The sequence below is a fragment of the Octopus bimaculoides genome, chromosome 1 (assembly GCF_046866305.1).
Source record: "Octopus bimaculoides isolate indiv1 chromosome 1, ASM4686630v1, whole genome shotgun sequence".
Taxonomy (NCBI): Eukaryota; Metazoa; Mollusca; class Cephalopoda; order Octopoda; family Octopodidae; genus Octopus; species Octopus bimaculoides.
Window position 1 is genome coordinate 53,138,783 of NC_142928.1, and position 18,828 is coordinate 53,157,610.

At 31.4% G+C, this 18,828-nt stretch overlaps 1 protein-coding gene across 6 annotated transcripts in view; it reads right to left on the reverse strand.

Annotated features, from left to right (window-relative positions):
• LOC106873279 (uncharacterized) overlaps positions 1-18,828 on the reverse strand; it is a 74,313-nt gene that overhangs the window by 26,585 nt on the left and 28,900 nt on the right. For 3 of the 6 annotated variants that reach the window (XM_014920576.3, XM_014920573.3, XM_014920572.3), the window contains exons 3-21: positions 18,401-18,512; positions 17,318-17,541; positions 16,998-17,134; positions 11,819-11,884; positions 10,592-10,773; positions 9,942-9,980; positions 9,770-9,843; positions 9,521-9,638; positions 8,734-8,811; positions 8,143-8,243; positions 7,894-8,011; positions 6,721-6,830; positions 6,068-6,148; positions 5,762-5,975; positions 2,126-2,683; positions 1,490-1,618; positions 718-800; positions 548-583; positions 4-340 (exon numbers count right to left, since the gene is read on the reverse strand). In XM_014920576.3, the coding sequence (XP_014776062.1) occupies positions 4-340; positions 548-583; positions 718-800; positions 1,490-1,618; positions 2,126-2,683; positions 5,762-5,975; positions 6,068-6,148; positions 6,721-6,830; positions 7,894-8,011; positions 8,143-8,243; positions 8,734-8,811; positions 9,521-9,638; positions 9,770-9,843; positions 9,942-9,980; positions 10,592-10,773; positions 11,819-11,884; positions 16,998-17,134; positions 17,318-17,541; positions 18,401-18,512 (2,797 nt within the window). The remainder of the gene's footprint in view (positions 1-3; positions 341-547; positions 584-717; positions 801-1,489; positions 1,619-2,125; positions 2,684-5,761; positions 5,976-6,067; positions 6,149-6,720; positions 6,831-7,893; positions 8,012-8,142; positions 8,244-8,733; positions 8,812-9,520; positions 9,639-9,769; positions 9,844-9,941; positions 9,981-10,591; positions 10,774-11,818; positions 11,885-16,997; positions 17,135-17,317; positions 17,542-18,400; positions 18,513-18,828) is intronic. The other 3 variants (XM_089358995.1, XM_089358898.1, XM_014920575.3) reach the window with 1 other exon arrangement.

The following is an 18,828-nucleotide window of genomic DNA, read 5'->3' on the forward strand; positions in this document are numbered from 1 at the left end:
TACTTTCTTGGTTTTGAACTTGAAACTTGATGGCGTATTTGAAATGTCATTTTGTTGATTTATATTTTGTGGAGCAGACTGTGGTGGTGGTTGAACTGGAGGAGTTTGTGAAAGGCTTGATGAAAGTGAAGTAGTTGGTGTTATAGTAGTTACAGTAGTAGGTGCCGTCACAGTTACTGGCTGTGGGCTAGAAATTTGTCCAGCAAGGGTAACTACCAGAGAAGGGGCTACTGCCAGTGGAGATGAAAGAGCTGTTGTTTGATTGCTACCCATATTGCTATTTTCATCTTGAGACAATGCTGCTTCAGAACAACTGCCGCCACTGTTCACTCGGCTGCGTCTAAAGAAGAGACAAAATCCAGAGATAATTTTCATACTTTCATATAAAACCCAGAATGTAGACACTAATACTGCTAAATAAAAAATTTGAAGTTGGAGTAATAACAATGAGTGGTTAACAAAAATACAAATATTCATGTTTTTATCTTTTATGCCAAATACATTTATGCCATTTTATATATAATTAAAGTTTAAAAAAAAAAAATACCTTCTTGTTGATATAGGATGTGCTTTCTTCTTTTTCCTGAAAAAAATGAAAATATAACATATGACAACTTTTGCAACAGCAAATCCAAATACAAGTAATTGAAATTACACAAAGAACAAAAGTAAATGTAACAAATTAAAATTGAAGAGTCTACTTTATACGAAGCTTACTTTGTACTTGGGGGTTTAGATAGTGTAGAAATATCAGGTTTAGTATCTTTTAATTCTACTTTTTCCTCATCCTCCGGTGACTCCTGTAAATGTAAAACAAAAATACTAAAGAGGGCTAATTTCATGTTTAGATGAATTGCTAAAATGTAATCATTTGCCATTTATTGGTTTTATTTGTACATAAGACAGGTGTACTATTAAGGAAAAATAGAATGAAATACTGGAATCTGTCATTGAAGAAATCTAGGAAACAACATGCCATCAACTAAATTAAATAAACTCACTTGCATACAGAAACACACACTAATGATTCATGATACAAATTAAACAAGATTTGTCACACATCTTCCAGATAAATTTATCCATAGTGAAACATTACAATTAAAATATGGGAAAAAAAAATTTCCAAAATTTCACAACAGTCAGATTTGTAAAATAATGTTGGACAATGTAACTCAATTGTTTACACAGTGAAATCAATGTTTCTGCGAATGTACTAATGCGGTCTGCACTGAAATTCTCATTTAAATAAGACTATCTAGCTGTCTTCAGGTGAATTGGTAACGTTCTCAGTCAGTTATGACCACCTTGGTATTGAAAGGGTTAAATAGTACTAAAATGCAAATGCAAAATATTGAAGTGGTGCTTCATCACTATTACTGGAACTAGGATCTTAAAAACTAGTACGCTTCTTTTAAATCTCTTGAAAATTTAATAAAATACACTGTAGATATTCTATGAACAACAAAAGCTAAATGCAATTCCAACATACTCTTTTCTTCTCTTCTTGACTTTTCCGAGCATTTTCAAGTCTAGCCAATGCTTCTTTTCTTCTTTCTTCTCGTTTTTCCAGCTTTTCAAATGCTTTAACAATTGCTTCCATTTTCCTCTCTTCTCTTGTCTATATAAAAATTATTTGAAATTTTAACAAAAGGATGAAACTGAATAATAATGTTAATACATTTCTATTTCTAGTTCTTCATTCATAGGTATTACTTGGAATCCTTTAGGCAATACAGTTACCGTGATCTTATGAATGATGATGATAGGCTGAAAAGCTTCCAACTGAATCACTAGTATATTGAGACAGAGACTTCAGTAGCCAAAATTCTCAACAAAAATAACCTGCATCTAAGGATGCACTATGATAAATCTAATACTGGCTATTTACAGAAATATAGCAATACATTCAAGAAAACTAGTTACCATGAATTTGCACATATATTGTTTATCTTGCTGAAGTGTCTCCTTCTTTGATGGCAATGTAAGTTAAAAGATTTTTGTAATATTTTCATAAAAACATTTAGATTTCTATCTAATGAGAACCAATAACACATTCCAAGTTATCTATATCTACCATATTTATAATACAAAAGTATTCAGTTACTTATGTAAAAAAGTGACTTACCATTTTTCGAGGAGGCTCTAAATTATCATCAATAGTTGGAGATATTTCACCTTCCACATGGGTGGGTAGTGGTGGAGCAGCAACAGCGGCATCAACAGCAGCTGCTGCAGCCGCAGCTGCTTCTGCTTCTGTTGGGGTTGGTGGAGGAGGCAATTGTAACATAGGAGCATCACTATTGCTATTGTTAGATACTGCAATAGCTGCCATAGCAGCATTGGGGGCTGTGGCCACTGCTGCCAAATCCTCAAGAGTGCATGCTGATTTAGCTGGCATAGTGAGTGGCATAGGAGCAGATGGAATTGGAGGAAGAGAAATAGAAGAGACTGAGCAATTATTTGGAGATGCTTGAATAGAAAGTTCAGAAGAAACAATAGAAACTGGTAAAGAAATAGTTGGGGATAAAGAGGTACCTGTGGTATTAGCATGAGTATAAACCGAGGATCGAGAAGCTGGCTGAGAAGTTTGAGAAGAAGGATATAATTTTACCATAGATGTAGGAATAGAGGGAGAAGAAGGGATAGTTTTATAGATGACATTCGCATTGGAAGAGCGTGGAGGCTAGAATAAAAAGAAAAAATATATGTCTCATAAAAATCATTAAAAAAAAAGTAAAATTTAGAATAAATTACACTTTTTGGCACTTTTTCATAATTACCTTACATCACATGTAATTTTTTTTGTTGGCTCTTTTGATACAATTAAATAAAGACTATATATATAGAACAATGCTTTTTCCAACCTGTATTTCCGTGAGATGTCATTTAGAGTTACTCAAGAAATAGATACATTAGTTATATGCAAATAGTTTTTTTTAGTAATTTAGTTGTATTCTGTATTTGTAATTTTCTTATATATGAACGGCATATTCCCTAAGACAGGGAATCCTGCTATCTGTAGGTAATAAAGTGACCATACAGAAAAATAACCTCTTGACAGAACTGAAGGGCAATTTAGTTTAAACATCATGACGTTTGATAGATTTAGCACTACTAAGTATTTCAGAGATAGTTTTGTGATGTTTTATATAATGGTTGATGAAAGAGAATCATTGCCGGAGAGTTATTGCTATTGCTTATTGACTACATCTCTTAATACCCAACCAAATTTTTTCATTGGTCTTCCTTGCTTACTGATGACTAAAGTGGCCGATTTGTAACAAGAGTATTTGCAAATATCAAATTACAATTTATAGAGAATTCAATTGGAAACTATGGACAGACCTTACAAAAGAAGTTTTAAAAAAAAATGGATTGCTGTTTTCCAATCTAATATGTGATACACATGGTTGTGAATTGAGGCAAAATACTAGGGGTAGCAGATGTTGGTGATAAAAATTGCAAAAATGTCAAAAAAGAAATATTCATCAGAAAGAATACATGCTTTGAGAGCAGTAACTGAAACTGGAAGAAACTAGTATTCATATGAATTTGCATTGTGTAAAAACTTGAAACATGACTGCAGAATAGCATAAGAAGTTATGTTAAGAGTGAAATTATATACGTGATAAATGACTGAGCAGTTCCTTGCTAATTCAGGAAGATTTGGAGGAATTAATAAAACTACAAAGGAAGCTTTCTTTATTTCTCTTGACTAAAAGGGATGCAAACACATTACAGCTAGATTACATACAGGATTTCATATTATTATGAACAACAGTAATAAGTGATGTGCAGTGTGCTTAAAATATTCTTAACATGACAAGGTATAATCATTTACATTAGAATATTCAATTTGTAAATCCTATTACCAAGGCCATATTGCATTGAAAAACCTGTTGAACCAGGCAAAAATGCAAAACAGCAGAATGTGGAATGCATAGTGGTTTAAGACATTCGGTTGAATTTATATAGCATATAAATGAAATTTGGTTATGATCTACTAGAAAATGTTATATCACAAATACGGTTATTATATCCTATGTAAAAAGAGAAGAGAAGAAAAAATGTTTTGACACTGGTTTTCTTATTATGTATATTATTAAGTGTATCAGATACACTTTATTTAAAACGTTTTTTCTCAAGTTATTTTTTCCATACTTTTATTTCAATTTGAAATGGAAGTTAATGAAGTGCCTTACAATTAAACATGTTAAGTTCATTTATCTATTCTTATCATCTGCTTTCATCATTTCTTTAACTATGAATACATTCCAAATCAACCTCATAACATCTTTTCTTCAAGAACATAATTCATTCATACCATGTGTCCATATCAGCATAGTTATTTCTCCTGCATAGATTGGAAGATGACTTTAATGTTCATTTGTGCTCCACTTTTCATGCAAGTGAGCATCACACACAACACATTTTACTCCAGGAAATGCAGATTCAACACTAATGTATTGTCATGTATCTGCCAGTTTTTTTTTGTTTGAGACAGAACCTAAAATTTCTTTACACCTCATTGTTAGTTTAGCAACTATGTTTCCACTATAGTCACTCCAACACAATTTAACCCACCAAAATCTCAAAAGTTCTCCACTATTTCTGTACATTTATTACATCTGAAGTCTTTATTAATCTGTCAAGAGATCCCACTGCAACTTTCATGTACCTAGTACTTGCTCAGAGTACAATACTTTGAATTTTTATTGTCTCACTATACACTAAGTAAAGCCACTTCCCAGATGTTATAATTATTTTGTCCCCTGTTACTAATTTTAAATGGTGATCAAATGTTTTACTTTGTTGATTTTCAGGTCTTTGAACTTGAATTTTATAATCTATTCTCCAAAGTTTAGAATGGTTCCTGTTGTTCTTGAAAATGTGTCCACTGAGAACAAAGCCAACAACATGTTAAAATTATCAAGCAAATCTATTTCTGAACTTTAACACTATTTGCCTAAAAGCTATAATTGAATAGTAAGAGGATGAGCACAGAGTCTTTCTATGCAACTACAAACCCTTGGGAGTGGATCTAGTAGACAGAAACGTAAAAAGCCTGTTATAAGCATGTCTCCTTGTCATGACACTGCGCAATAGTTGTAAATGGGTGTAACTTATGTAACAGTGTCCTTCATTACCAATCCTCTCTGAAAACAAGCCTGGTTATGGGAGAATATTACTTTGTAAACAGGTGAAGGTTGGTAAGAGGATGAACAACTGGATTTAGAAAATCTTCCTTAATGCACCCTATCTGACCCATGCAAGCATGGAAAAGTGGACATTAAGACAATGGTGATGACATGTATATTAGATTCTTCATGAAACTCATTGCTAATCCCGACTTTGCTTACATGACTCTTGCGAACCATTCAACTACACTCAATTTTCTCAGTACTCCTTAGAATACAATTGTACAAATGAACTTTTGTATGAAAACACATTTTAAGTTTTTTGTATATCTAATTTTCCATCATTCAGATAACAAATTTTAGATGATTTCCCTAACTGCTAAATACACAAATATGAAATATGGTATCTAGTTGAATAGTGTACTTTTAAAAGAAAATGACAGAATAATTAATAAATGAAACAATTCATGAAACTATTATATCACTGGTCACACATATACACCTTAAGCACATAGTGCTATCCATATTTAAATATCTATAGGTGTATACACATGTACAGGACTACACATACACAAAGCTATATAATTGGTATCATTATGCAATAACCAAATTTACAACCTTACCTTCATCTCCAATGGAATAGCCAAAGGTTGTGCTTCAGCAGCGGCAGCTACGGCCATTGCAGCAGCAACAGCAGCTGCTTTAGTATCTGCATCAGTAGGATCATTATTAATAGTACTAGAGATGATACTGGGCATCACTCCAATGCAAGCAGAATCAGATACACTATCCAACATATTTTCAGGAATAGATTTGTTTTTTATTTTTCGCCGATTTCTGAAATTATATCAAGTAAAAAGCAAAGTAATTAAATGTGAAGAAAAATATTTTCCCAATCACAAAAACATAACAAGTCAATGAAAGTTTACCTATTAATGTTAATCTTTTTAGTTTTTGGTTTACTGAGAGGACAATTAATTCTTGAGCAAGCACATTCCGTGTGAAGAACACTGGAAATAAATAAATGAGAATTAATAAATTTTAGTTCAAAAATCGAGGAAAATATTGCATACTTAATTTGTATTTTAAGTTAAAAAAAAACATTAAGTATGTGATACTGCAACAAAAGTAAATACAAAGTAGAAGTTTACAATTATAGATATGTCTTTTATTAGATTTGACAAAGACTGGAATAGAAATATTGGTCAGTCTACTCATAACTGTAAGACACTGATTAAAAACAAAATCAAGCAGTAACTTCCTACAAATTACTTGTTAAATTAATTTTTACTCAATAATTTATGAAGCATAAAAAAGATATTTTCAACTAAAAACTGTTTAGTAAATTAAAAAATGGCCTAATAATTGCTTGAAATCAAGAGTTTAAAGAAAATCTTCATGCTAAGTAACATGAACACTATAGACTAAGCATTCAAAATAACACACAATGAAGTTCATAAAAATATAACCTATCAATTTGGCAAAAGAATAAGTACTGGGGTTGATTTGTTTGATTAAACACTTCAAGGCAGTGCCCCAGCATAATGACTGAAGCAAATAATAGATAAAAGACTAAACTCACCCATCTTCCCGGGTAAAATCAAATGGTATTGTTATTTCAGCACCTTTCGATATCACTTTAGTAGAGTAGATTAAGAAACGAATGAAACCGTGATGTAGTAAATGCCGCATCTGAAACAAAGAAGGATGATCCTTTAGAATGATTGGAGGGGAGGAGGGGTCGAAACAGAACACTTATTTTTTCATTTCCAGGAAGTCCATTCTCAATAGTTGTCATAAGTATAAAGATCTAACTGAATTTTCACCTCATCAGATCTTCAATTGTCCTATACCAAAACTTTAACAAGCTATTAATAATAAAAGTGATTCAGGCTATCAGTAACTTACAAATTTAATAATTTTAATGTAAAACATTAATAATGTTGGTAAAATTAATATAAAGAACAATTAGTATGGTTTCTCAAATGATACATATTTTCATAATCTACAACTTTAAAAAAAAATGATAAAGAACAAGAACTTATGTTTACATGAAAACACCATGTATGTTGATACATGCATGGAAAAAAGAAAAAAAACTCTACATTAACATTTTTATCCACAAAAACAAAAAGATTATGAAATATTTCTATAGCAGAGTTTTCATCCCACTGAACATTAAGACTGAATATCGATGTAAAAGTAAGTTTGGAAAGTGTATATTATATATTCATTGATAGTATACATTGAAGATAAGATGTTGGAAAACTCTCAAACAGGTTGTGAGTACAAGTCCACTGCTAGCGTTTTGTTGCATCTTTGGAAAAGAACTCTGTTGTGACATGGTCACCTGGCTGTCAAGGTATATGAATCTAATAAGTGTTCACCAAATCTTGGTTTACCATGCTTTGAATATGGACTGTTTCTTATTACAGGCAGTATGTGATGGTTGGTGTGCAGCAGCCCAACCCACAATAAACACCTCTTACACAAGTATTTTCCACCATCTGAATATATCTTTCATTGCTCTGAGGAATTTTAACCAAAAGTTGGTACATTGGATTTGTTTAAACTGACAGAGTGAAAAATGACATAAAAAAGCAAACATGAAAAAGTGTTACACATAAACACAAAGGATAGAAGAGTTAAAATAATTTAGGATAAGGTGATAGAACATCCAGTTTTGGCTTAAAATTTGAAGTAGCAAATATTTAGAAAAAGTAATGAAGCAAAAATTAATAAGAAATATACATACCTCTGCATTTGGACTGCATGATCGTCGTATATATCTTGAGACATTACCCAAAGTACTTGCATCTATGAACAATTCTGCTCCTTCTAATTTGGAGTATACTAATGTGAATGGCTTCAATCTGAAATTTAAAAATATTGAATTCAAGCAAAAAAATTAAAATTAGATATAATAATAATAAAAAACATTATAAGTGTTTAGAGAAAGAGCCCACATAAAAATGGTTGAAAAAAATTAACTATAAATACAAACCTTTTCATAGATGCATTTATACACTCTTCTTTCAAAGATACTCTTCCAACATACTCAGATATTAGTTGACCTTCTTTCAAGTTTTCAGTTGCCTGCAACCCCTGAAAATAAAGTGATGATCAAAATGTGTAAAAAGAACTAATTTTATCATAGTTACAATAAATCTGTGTATGTACACAAGTGTTTGTGTGTATACACATAAGCATTCTTTCAATGGATAAATGTAGCATGGCAAGGCATGAAGCTATTCCTATTATCAATAAAAACTAATTTTAGATTTAAATGCATTTACATTTCAACATGTACTTATATAGATCTAGCTAAATTTGTGTAATTAATGCTGGGAAGCAATGAATAATTGTCCTGAAAAGAGAACTTAAATGAGAAAAATAATTGCTGACGGTCACAAAGTAACTTATGATTGCACTTTATTTTATAAAACCCCATATTGTTGGTTCATATATTTAGTTACCTTAGAAATTGTTTATATTAACCATGTGACAAATTTTTAAATCATTCCCACTCGAAAAATAATATACAACTTTTACTAATAGCCCAATACAAGAGAGAGGAAGAAAAGTACAGACTTACTTTTTTATTTTTTTGTAGACAAGCAAGTTCACAGAGCTGAACCAGCAGCTCTTCTCGCTTTATATGTTTCTCTGGACTCTGCAATAAATAACAAAGAATTCTGAAACTATGTAGTTGCAAAAAATAAACAAGGATCACATACCAAAAGAATTGAAACTATTTAATTTTATTAGCATTTCCACTTTAAATTTAAAAGGTAGAGTACTAAAATCAGAACCAACCAGCTTCAGATGAAATTCATAATTGAACATTTGTATTCACTTGGAGATTTTAATAAACAGAAATTACGAAATGAATTACAATGTGGTTAAATTGTGAAGGGCGCAGGGGTGGCTGCGTGGTAAGTAGCTTGCTTATGAATCACATGGTTCCGGGTTCAGTCCCACTGCGTGGAACCTTGGGCAAGTGTCTTCTACTATAGCCTCAGGCCGACCAAAGCCTTGTGAGTGGATTTGGTAGATGGAAACTGAAAGAAGCCCGTTGTATATATGTATATGTATATATTATGTGTGTTTGTGTTTGTCCCCCTAGCATCGCTTGACAACCAATGCTGGTGTGTTTACGTCCCCATAACTTAGTGGTTCGGCAAAAGAAACCGACAGAATAAGTACTAAGCTTAAAGAGAATAAGTCCTGAGGTCGATTTGCTTGACTAAAGGCAGTGATCCAGCATGGCCACAGTCAAATGACTGAAACAAGTAAAAGAGTAAAGAGAGAGTACTAATTTCCTTGACAGGTCTGCCTATTTTTATTGCTATATCTCAGACATAACAACTAAGAGTACTTACCATTTGACCATTTACTTTAACTTTAGATAATGCTTCAAGCACAGCAATACTTAAAATATTCCCATGCAATTTCTCAGTACCCTTTTCATGCTCTTTTTCATGTTCTTGGACCATTGATCTAAAAAGATATGTATTAATATCCATATGAAAAAAAGTTCTATTTTGGCAAATGTAAACATTTCTCAAAAGAGGGAGAAATAAATTTAATTATAAAAAAAAAGGAAATCCAAGAATAATCATGCGACTTACTTTGCTGATATGTTCCATGGTCCTCTAGTATCACCATTGTCAACAGTAGATGAAATTTGAACCTTTCTTGCAGCCTAAGAAAATAAAAATTAAGAACTTTAATAATTTAGCAGCGGAGAAAGATGGTGTGCAAATTTTATTTTAAATGCAATTATTGAGTTAAAATACTTACCTTTGTTCGAGGTGTTTTTTTCGCAGTGTCCTTTGGCATCTACATAGAAAATGAAAATTTTAATGAATACATTGAAAACTTTTAACAAATATAATAAAAAACCTCCAGAAGTAATGAAGCTCAGAAAGAAAACTTTACAACATGTACAGAAGGCTAGCATTTCATTGAGGTATTCTTGCTAACAATTATGCGTTTGTTTCTCAAAAATTTGTGTCTTTCAAAGTGTGTTGTACTAATTTCCTCCAGCCTGTTCTTTGTCTATGCTATACTGTGAAGAAAATGTCATACCTCTGATAAAGGAGTCTTTTAAATCTATGACCGATCATAATATCTAGTAGGAAATTTGATTATTTCATGTTTTATCCCAATCATATTTAATTTAGCATTTCACGTCATAATTATCATCCACATAACAGTTCTTGGAGTAAGTAGAAAAGAAGTAACTTGAACTTTAGGATAGTGTTTTTTTTTATCAATTTTTTTTTACCCTGTCAAAATAGTATCTATCAGACCATTATATTTATTTCATTTAGAGAGAAAATCCATTTGTTAGTTATTGAGATCTCAAGCCTTTCTATATCAACATATGCTTTGGCCTAATAATATATTTTATTGAAAATATAACTGCTCAAATTAGGATCCAAAGTTACCTTTTGCTTTTTATTGACTGTTGGCTCTTTATCTTTATTTTCTTTTTTATTCTCTTTGGCTGCTTTCATTCTTTTTTTCTTGACAGGCTTCTGTTTTGTTCTTTTGGTCTTTTTATTCTTCTCTACAAGAGCCATCATTCGGTTATTTACCTCCTCTGGGTCGGTATCAGTTGCACTGGTATCTGGTAAAAATAAAATAAAGAGATTTGATATTACTGAGGAATGTCTTTTCTAGGCAAAAATACATGTTTCCAGATATTTATACCACTGATGTTTGTATGAAATTAGTTGCATGATTGTATTAAAGATTTTAAAATTGCATAAAAAAAGAAACGCTATTGAAAGAACACACTGATTTTATCAGTGGCCCCCAAATTTCGAAGAAACTGATAACATTTCCTTTAAGGTTCTTAATGCAATTAAAAGTACTTTTAGTATTCAATTACGAAAAGCTTTACTGTGCATAACAAAAAATTTTTTTTACAAAGTTGTAAAAAATTGAAGTATATACATTTACAAAGTATGCATTAACAACATTACTTCTTAGAAAATTGACAAAATAATTACATGTTAGAAGCATGAATGTAAATTTCATTGCAATTTATGATTCTAAAATGACTGCAATATTTATATATTTATCAATTTTATAAAAAGAATTAAAAGTATTAGCAAAAATAATAAAAGCATATTTTAATGTGATAAAATACATAAAAAGTTTTTTTTAACAGGCCCTTTATACTTCACATCTCAAAGACATTGAAATTTATCTGAAAAATTGTTTCATATTTTAAAAATATGGTATGATTATTTTTTTAGTTTCTAAGTATTCCCAGGTTTTTTGCTGAATTAAAAAATTATTCAATTTTCAATCATAAGGAGATGGTTTGCTTATGTTTAGTGCAACTTTCATTTACATTTGTTGACTTAAGCTAGCATATGTATATCATTTTGTTTGACTGGAAATGGAGAGAGATTCCAAAGTAAGGACACCTTAATTTCACAGAACATTAAACTTATAGATCTTGAAATAAAAATATCTGTCTAATATTTAATCAACAAAGATTTCAAATCTAAATGAATAAGAAAAAAGCTTTTGTTGTATTAATATAAAATAATTAGTATTTTGGTTTTCAAAAAATAAAAATATATGCTGGAAAATTATTGGTATGAGGAGTATTCTATAAGGATATTTAAGTTGTAGTAAGGGATGTCAGGTCTTAATCTTACCAGTATGTTCTCCGGTAACCCTGTTCTTTCCCTTAACAGCCTCATACCTGATGTCTGAATAAGAGCCTGAAACAGTTAAAAGAGAATTTTAGAATTGGATTACATAGCTTAAGCAATTTTTTAATCCATCCCCAGTAAGATTATCACTGATGTTGAGCATTAGTGAAATGTTGTAATTTATGAAAAACTAATAAAACATAATTTTTTTTTTAAATTCTAAAAACAAAAAATTACTGCAATTTCTTCAATCTGAATTTTCATTTGATGCTAATGAATTAAAAAAAAAAAAAAAAAAAAGGTAATATTTTAAATTCCATACAATAATAATAATTATTAAACACTGCAAGTAACAATAAAATTAATAGTAATTAAAGAATAGCCACAAACAAAAATTCCACAAATTAGAGACTTTTCTTATGAAAGGGAACATTCCTAAGATAAAATTTCAAAAGATGATGTGTACATTTTTCAAATTGAATATATATCACATATTTCAAATAAAAATTATGAAAAAAAAAAGAAAGCAAAAGCTGATTGCTGAAACAAATATTCTTAAATGCCCAAAAACAAAGGCAATCAAAAATGGTTTTTTGCTTTAAGTATAAGAGATATTAAATTATTTCCCTGGGATGCTTAAATAATGTCACATAACTGGCATAAAACACATGTTTGTTGAGATAGGCAAATTTGCCCCAGGTGAGATATTCTTTTCCAATATCTACTTACATAAATTCTAAATGATACAACTGAATTACCATACAGATCATATCTTCGGAATTTATATTCAAAACTGTTAAAAATTAATTTCAGATGCCTGGGCCTATAAACCTTTTCTAGATAATTTGCAAGTGAGAACATGTATGACAAGTAAATTAATTTTAGGTTAGTTCTTTTCTCACGGGAAACTCAGTGCATAATTGAAACGACGTCGTTTACCTATTTTGAACGGATTTTACTGTAGAAAAAGCTTTTGAAATCTCTCCAATTATGAAAAAGTAATTTTTTATTTTATTTTATTACTCTATTCATTTGTTCATAATACACATATATACTGTGCACCACTAGTTATAGGTTGGCAATGGAATGCTGGAAAAAGTATATCTTGTATAATACTTTTCTTTAGTACTAAGATGTAAGGAAAAAAGAGTTTAGTCATCATTTTTTTTATAGAAAATCAATTTGATTTTGATAATGACACCGAAAAAAGTATGTTTATGCTCAATTTTATTACAGGTTTACACAGAGAGAACACATGTAAAAGTGGATTTTTAAAACTAACTTTTTTATGCTTTTAAAAAAGAATCTTTTATGATTTTTGTAACATACAGGATGTGGCTTTATTTTTTAATTATGTAATATAAACCATTTAATGAAGGTGCATAGCCCAGTGGTTAGGGTGTTGCACTTATGCTTGCAAGATCATGGTTTTGATTCCCAGACTGGCAATGCCTTGTGTTCATGACCAAGACACTTCATTTCATGTTGCTCCAGTCCATTCAGCTGTAAATGGGCAACTCTATGATGAACTGGAGTTCTGTTCAGGAGGAATGTTGGCCTGCCTACCTAGCCAGTGGGGAGGCATTGTTCAAAAACTATAAAAATGTGAGGAACTGCACTGTGATTAGTGGTGTATAATATCTGATAGTCTGGTCAATTCAATATCATTTACTATAATGCTAAATTTGTTCACTAAAATATAAATTGTATATATATTATATATACTCAGTTGTGGTGTGCAAGAGAGACGATTGCGCTGGTATGGACATGTGGTGAGAATGGATGAGGATAGCTGCCTGAAAAAGTGCCACACCCTAATAGTTGAGGGAACCCGTGGAAGAGGTAGGCCCAGGAAGACCTGGGCTGAGGTGGTGAGGCAAGACCTTCGTACATTGGACCTCACCGAGGCGATGACTACAGACCGAGACCTTTGGAAATGTGCTGTGCGTGAGAAGACCCGGCAAGCCAAGTAAGATCGTTGCCAGTACCCCTGGACTGGCTCTTGTGCGGGTGGCACATAAGATGCACCATTTTGAGCGTGGCCGTTGCCAGTACCGCCTGACTGGCTTCTGTAGGATTTTCGAGCGAGATCGTTGCCAGTGCCCCTGGACTGGCTTGTGCGGGTGGCACATAAAAGACACCATTTCGAGCGTGGCCGTTGCCAGTATCGCCTGACTGGCCTTCGTGCAGGTGACACGTTAAAGCACCTACTACACTTTCTGAGTGGTTGGCGTTAGGAAGGGCATCCAGCTGTAGAAACTCTGCCAAATTTAGATTGGAGCCTGGTGTTGCCATTCGGTTTCACCAGTCCTCAGTCAAATCGTCCAACCCATGCTAGCATGGAAAGCGGACGTTAAACGATGATGATGATGATGATGATGATACTGATAGTGAAAATGAAGTATGTAGTAGTGAATAGTCAGAAACTAAGCACATTTCACTCTTTAATTGGTTCTGTTTTACATTTCTGAACCATTTCAATGCGTTAGTAAAATAGTAAACACCTTTGAGATGATCTCTAACATGGGCACAATAATGAAATATATTGAATGCTTAAAGTATTATCACTATTACAGAAAAATCTAACATTATTAAAGTAACTCTTCATTATACAGCTTGGGCAATAGGTGTAACTTCTGCCATGTTGAATGTCATACACATGGAACAGAGGAAAAAAAGGTATATTATACATAATTAAATATAGTAACTAGGTCTGGAAGATGGAGCAGAGGCCATGGCTTTTACAGGACCTCTGAGTGCAAGTTGACAACTGCAGGAAAGTCAAATACAATGGAGAAATTCCAGACAGTTGATGTCTTGGGAAGAACTAAGTGTAGTGGGTGGTGTTGGGCCTGTGAGGTGGACACAACATGGATGATGAGAACAAGGTAATTTAAAAGGAAACAAATTTCAGAACATTTATGTAAAACAGACAAGCAGACATTAAACTAGGCCTGGAAGTTTAAATCTGACTTCTGAGATGTCCAAAATATTATGCTTCAAGACAAAACCTAAAGAGATGCAATAAAATAAAGAAAATTTAAGACATTACAAGATAAAGCTATATTAGCTGCTATCACTATTGAAACTTTCCAATATTTTTATGAATACATTTTTTTTTTAATAACAAACATTCTTAGATGATCAAAGCAGTGTGGCTGTCTTGATTACAAATGAAGAGAAAGGCTAATTATAGAGTCAATACTATACTTTGTATTTTAAAACAAACTTTATAACTGACACATACACACTTCAAATGCTAGCCTCTTTTGTAAAATTAGAAATTTACAAAATGTTAAAATACCTAGAAATGTAAAATAAAGAACAATTAATAATTTGAGTAACATTTTTATGATTTGAAACTTAAATATGAATAGTAATTAACCTTAAGCAGTGCATTTGGTGTTCTTCATAACAATAGAATTACTGTAACAGATACTGATTTAATAACAAGATTTTAATTTTAGTTTTCTTTCAACTTGAATAATTCTGAAAAGCTATTAGCAACAGGAAAAAAAAGAAAACTTTTCCAATTTGGTACACCATATTGGAAACCAGAAATATTTTTCTGAAGTAAAACAGTATAAATAAATATGAATGCTGTAAATAAACCTTCCACTTAATTATTAGAAAATTCTTGTAAGCAGTTAATCTATTTCTTACAAAAAGATGAAATTACAAATAAAGAAAATACTGATTGAAGTCATGCATTTCATTAAAACAAAATGTGCAGTAAACTTTCATATTTTTTAAAACTTACAATCTTTTCATCAACTTTTCACAAAACTTGCTTACTAACCATTAAGAGTTAATTAGAGATATTACTTACAGTAATGAATGCAAAGACTATAGATTATCTTCCTTAGCTTAGTTAAATCTGGCTTACTTTTTCAAAACATCATACAATTAAACCCAGTTGTAACTAGGCTTAATGAAATGCTCGGCAAAATGTAGCATATTCAAGATAACTTTAAATAGGTTTCAGCTAACAGTGCCTCAGACAATAACTAACTTAGCACCCAATAAATTATTTGTAGAAATGGCTCATCACATTTATTGTATTTATCTTGTTTATTATGTTACAAATAAACAGTCACATATTTAAGAAAATGTTTTGTTTTTCAAATCAGGAAAAAACTCAAACACTTCCAATATACACCAATTCATTTTGAAGTCATTAAAAAAATTTGGCACTAGGTATTAGGTTAGGTTATATCTAAAAATGAAATGTATTGCACCCTAAAATAGATTCTATGCAACATATTATATATTAAGAAAAGTATGATTAAATATCTTCATTTCTGCAACATGTGCTCAAGAATGCCATTTCAAATCACAGAAGCAAATATAGTTAACAATTGTTATCATCATTATTTATCTGTGTGTCTTTGTTGGTCCCCACCACTGCTTGACAGTTATGACCCAGTAACTTAGTAGATTAGCAAAAGAGACTGGTAAAATAAATACCAAGCATTATATTAAAAAAAAAGTAAAAATAGGTACTGAGGTTGATTTGCTTGACTAATATTATTCAAGATGGTGCATATGCATGGCTTCAGTCTAATGACTTAAATGAGTAAAAGATTTTTACCAAAAGAGTCTAAAAACTCTGAAAATCCTTTTGGAGAACTTAGGTCCTTTTATAAAACACTGGGGACTAGAGGGACTGTTACAATCTATCAGGAAAAGACTCAAACACTTCCAATATACACCAATTCATTTTGAAGTCATTAAAAAAATTTGGCACTAGCTAGTAAGGTTAGAGTAAACTTTAACCATGAAAAATATAAAATACATATGTAAAATGCTGTATCCTCACTCACAAATTCTGCCTACCTCCTCCTTTGCCCTCCTTTAGCCAAACTCTAGCATGGTGCATTTCAATGACTGAAGCCAATAGTGAAGTATGCATATACATTTATGCATATGCATAGAATTTCTTTGATATACTCTTTTCAAATTTTTCTCTCGAGTTCTCTGATGTCTGAGACTAACTTTAAACATTTTTATCCATAAAGAATATAACTAAGAGAAATGATTATAATTATATAAAATAATGAATAAAAAAAATTAAACTGAAATTTTTGTTAATAAAACCATAACAATCTGAAGGCAACTGAAAACTATACTATTACAGAAAATACATAAATCATAGATGAAGATTGTATAAGAAATATATTACCTGTTAATTCTTCCAATTTTCTTGTTTGAATAAGACGAGCTTTCTCAACATCAACTTGCCTAGGCTCACATTTCTCACAGAAGTAAGAGTCAGGGATGTTATTCCTGACTCCCATACAGTCAATATGTTGCCAAACACTAAAAATATAAAAAATATAACTCGCAAAATATTTGAAGAATAAAAATTAAACTATCAAGACAAAACAAATAAAAAAATAAATATTAATATAAAACACTAATGACTTATTTATATGATTACATTAAATTACATTTGTTTTAGCAACTATATATTCTTGAAGAGAAAATAAAAACAAAACCCACCTGCATTTATCACAGCATATCATATACCCATCATCATGCTGAAGTTCACATATACACCTTGTTATACTATCTTCAGTATCAACATCCTTTTCTTTAACAGCAGGCACAGAGGACACATCAATTTCCAAATGGCCATTAATCTTGGATGATGGTGGTGGTTGTGTTGGCAGAGGAGGAGGTGATTGGGGTGGTGTGGGAGGTGGTGGGGCAACATAGTTATGGTCCTAGATAAATAGATAAAATTATCAATTCATATTCGGAAGGCTAAAAAATAGGAATAAATAGAATATGCACAAATGAGGAAATTACATTAAAAGCAGTGGCAATGTAAACTTTCATGAACGATGACTGTGCTAAAGAGGACATACATAGAGTTTAAAAAAAAAAAAACCTATTACATAGCAGTGACCCTTTATATTAACCCTTTAGCATTCAAACTGGTCATATCCGGCCTAAATATTCTACCTGTTTTATGTTAAAACCAGTCAGATGCAACCTCTCACATCTGCCCTACATGTCCTAAAAATAAGCAATCACATCATGAAAACCTCAAAGCTGCATGATTAATTTAAAACAATGTGAATAAGCATTAAATTTGACAGAATAATCTGAATGCTAAAGATTAAAAATTTTCCAGAAAAACCATGTAGAAGTAGAGTGACCAAGTGTATCATATTAAATATCCACATGTAATGGGTTCATATTCACTGCAGAGATGTCGCAGTGTTTTGGACTGAACACTATAATGTCATAGTCTAGTCGCCAATAAATATATACCAAATTGTTTGGGAATGCTGCCTGATATATACATCTGCTATGTGCTTTCATATAAAAGTGGAGTTAATTCTCAGGAATGTCTAAGGTTTAAAGTGTGTTCTAAATTTAGCAGTTTGGCAAAAGAGATCGATAGAATAAGTACTATGCTTGCAAAGAATAAGTCCTGGGGTTGATTTGCTCGACTAAAAGGTGGTGCTCCAGCGAGGCCACAGTCGAATGACTGAAACAAGTAAAAGAGTAAAGAGTGTGAACTCACTAACATAAAAAGTATTTTTTTATTTTAAATGATAAAAAGAAAAGAATTACCAATTTAACTTGATAAGGAAGTCCAAAACATCTAGCATAAGCTTCTGGAGGTGGATAATTTGGATCCTCTTGAGTTGTAGCTGCTGCACAAACAGCTTCTCTAGATTCAGGACTGAAATAAATAGACTAATTGTAACAAAAGCATAGCTAAAAATTCATCTTTAATTATATGTTTTAGGAGATTTGCATAACATATAATTTGAAACAAAATTAGCTGAAAATCTATTTGTATAAATTACATCAGTTATACAATCTAGGAGGAGTTATTGTTAACTTGATTAAGTGAAAAGCTATACAGGGTAAACATTTTCTACAAAGCTCCCTTAAGCTTATAAAGCATCAAAACAAATCTAAAAGCTAACCCTGTAGTTTAATGTTTTCTTTGCTGCTTTTTTTTTTTTTTTTGTAAATTATATTGAATTATTATT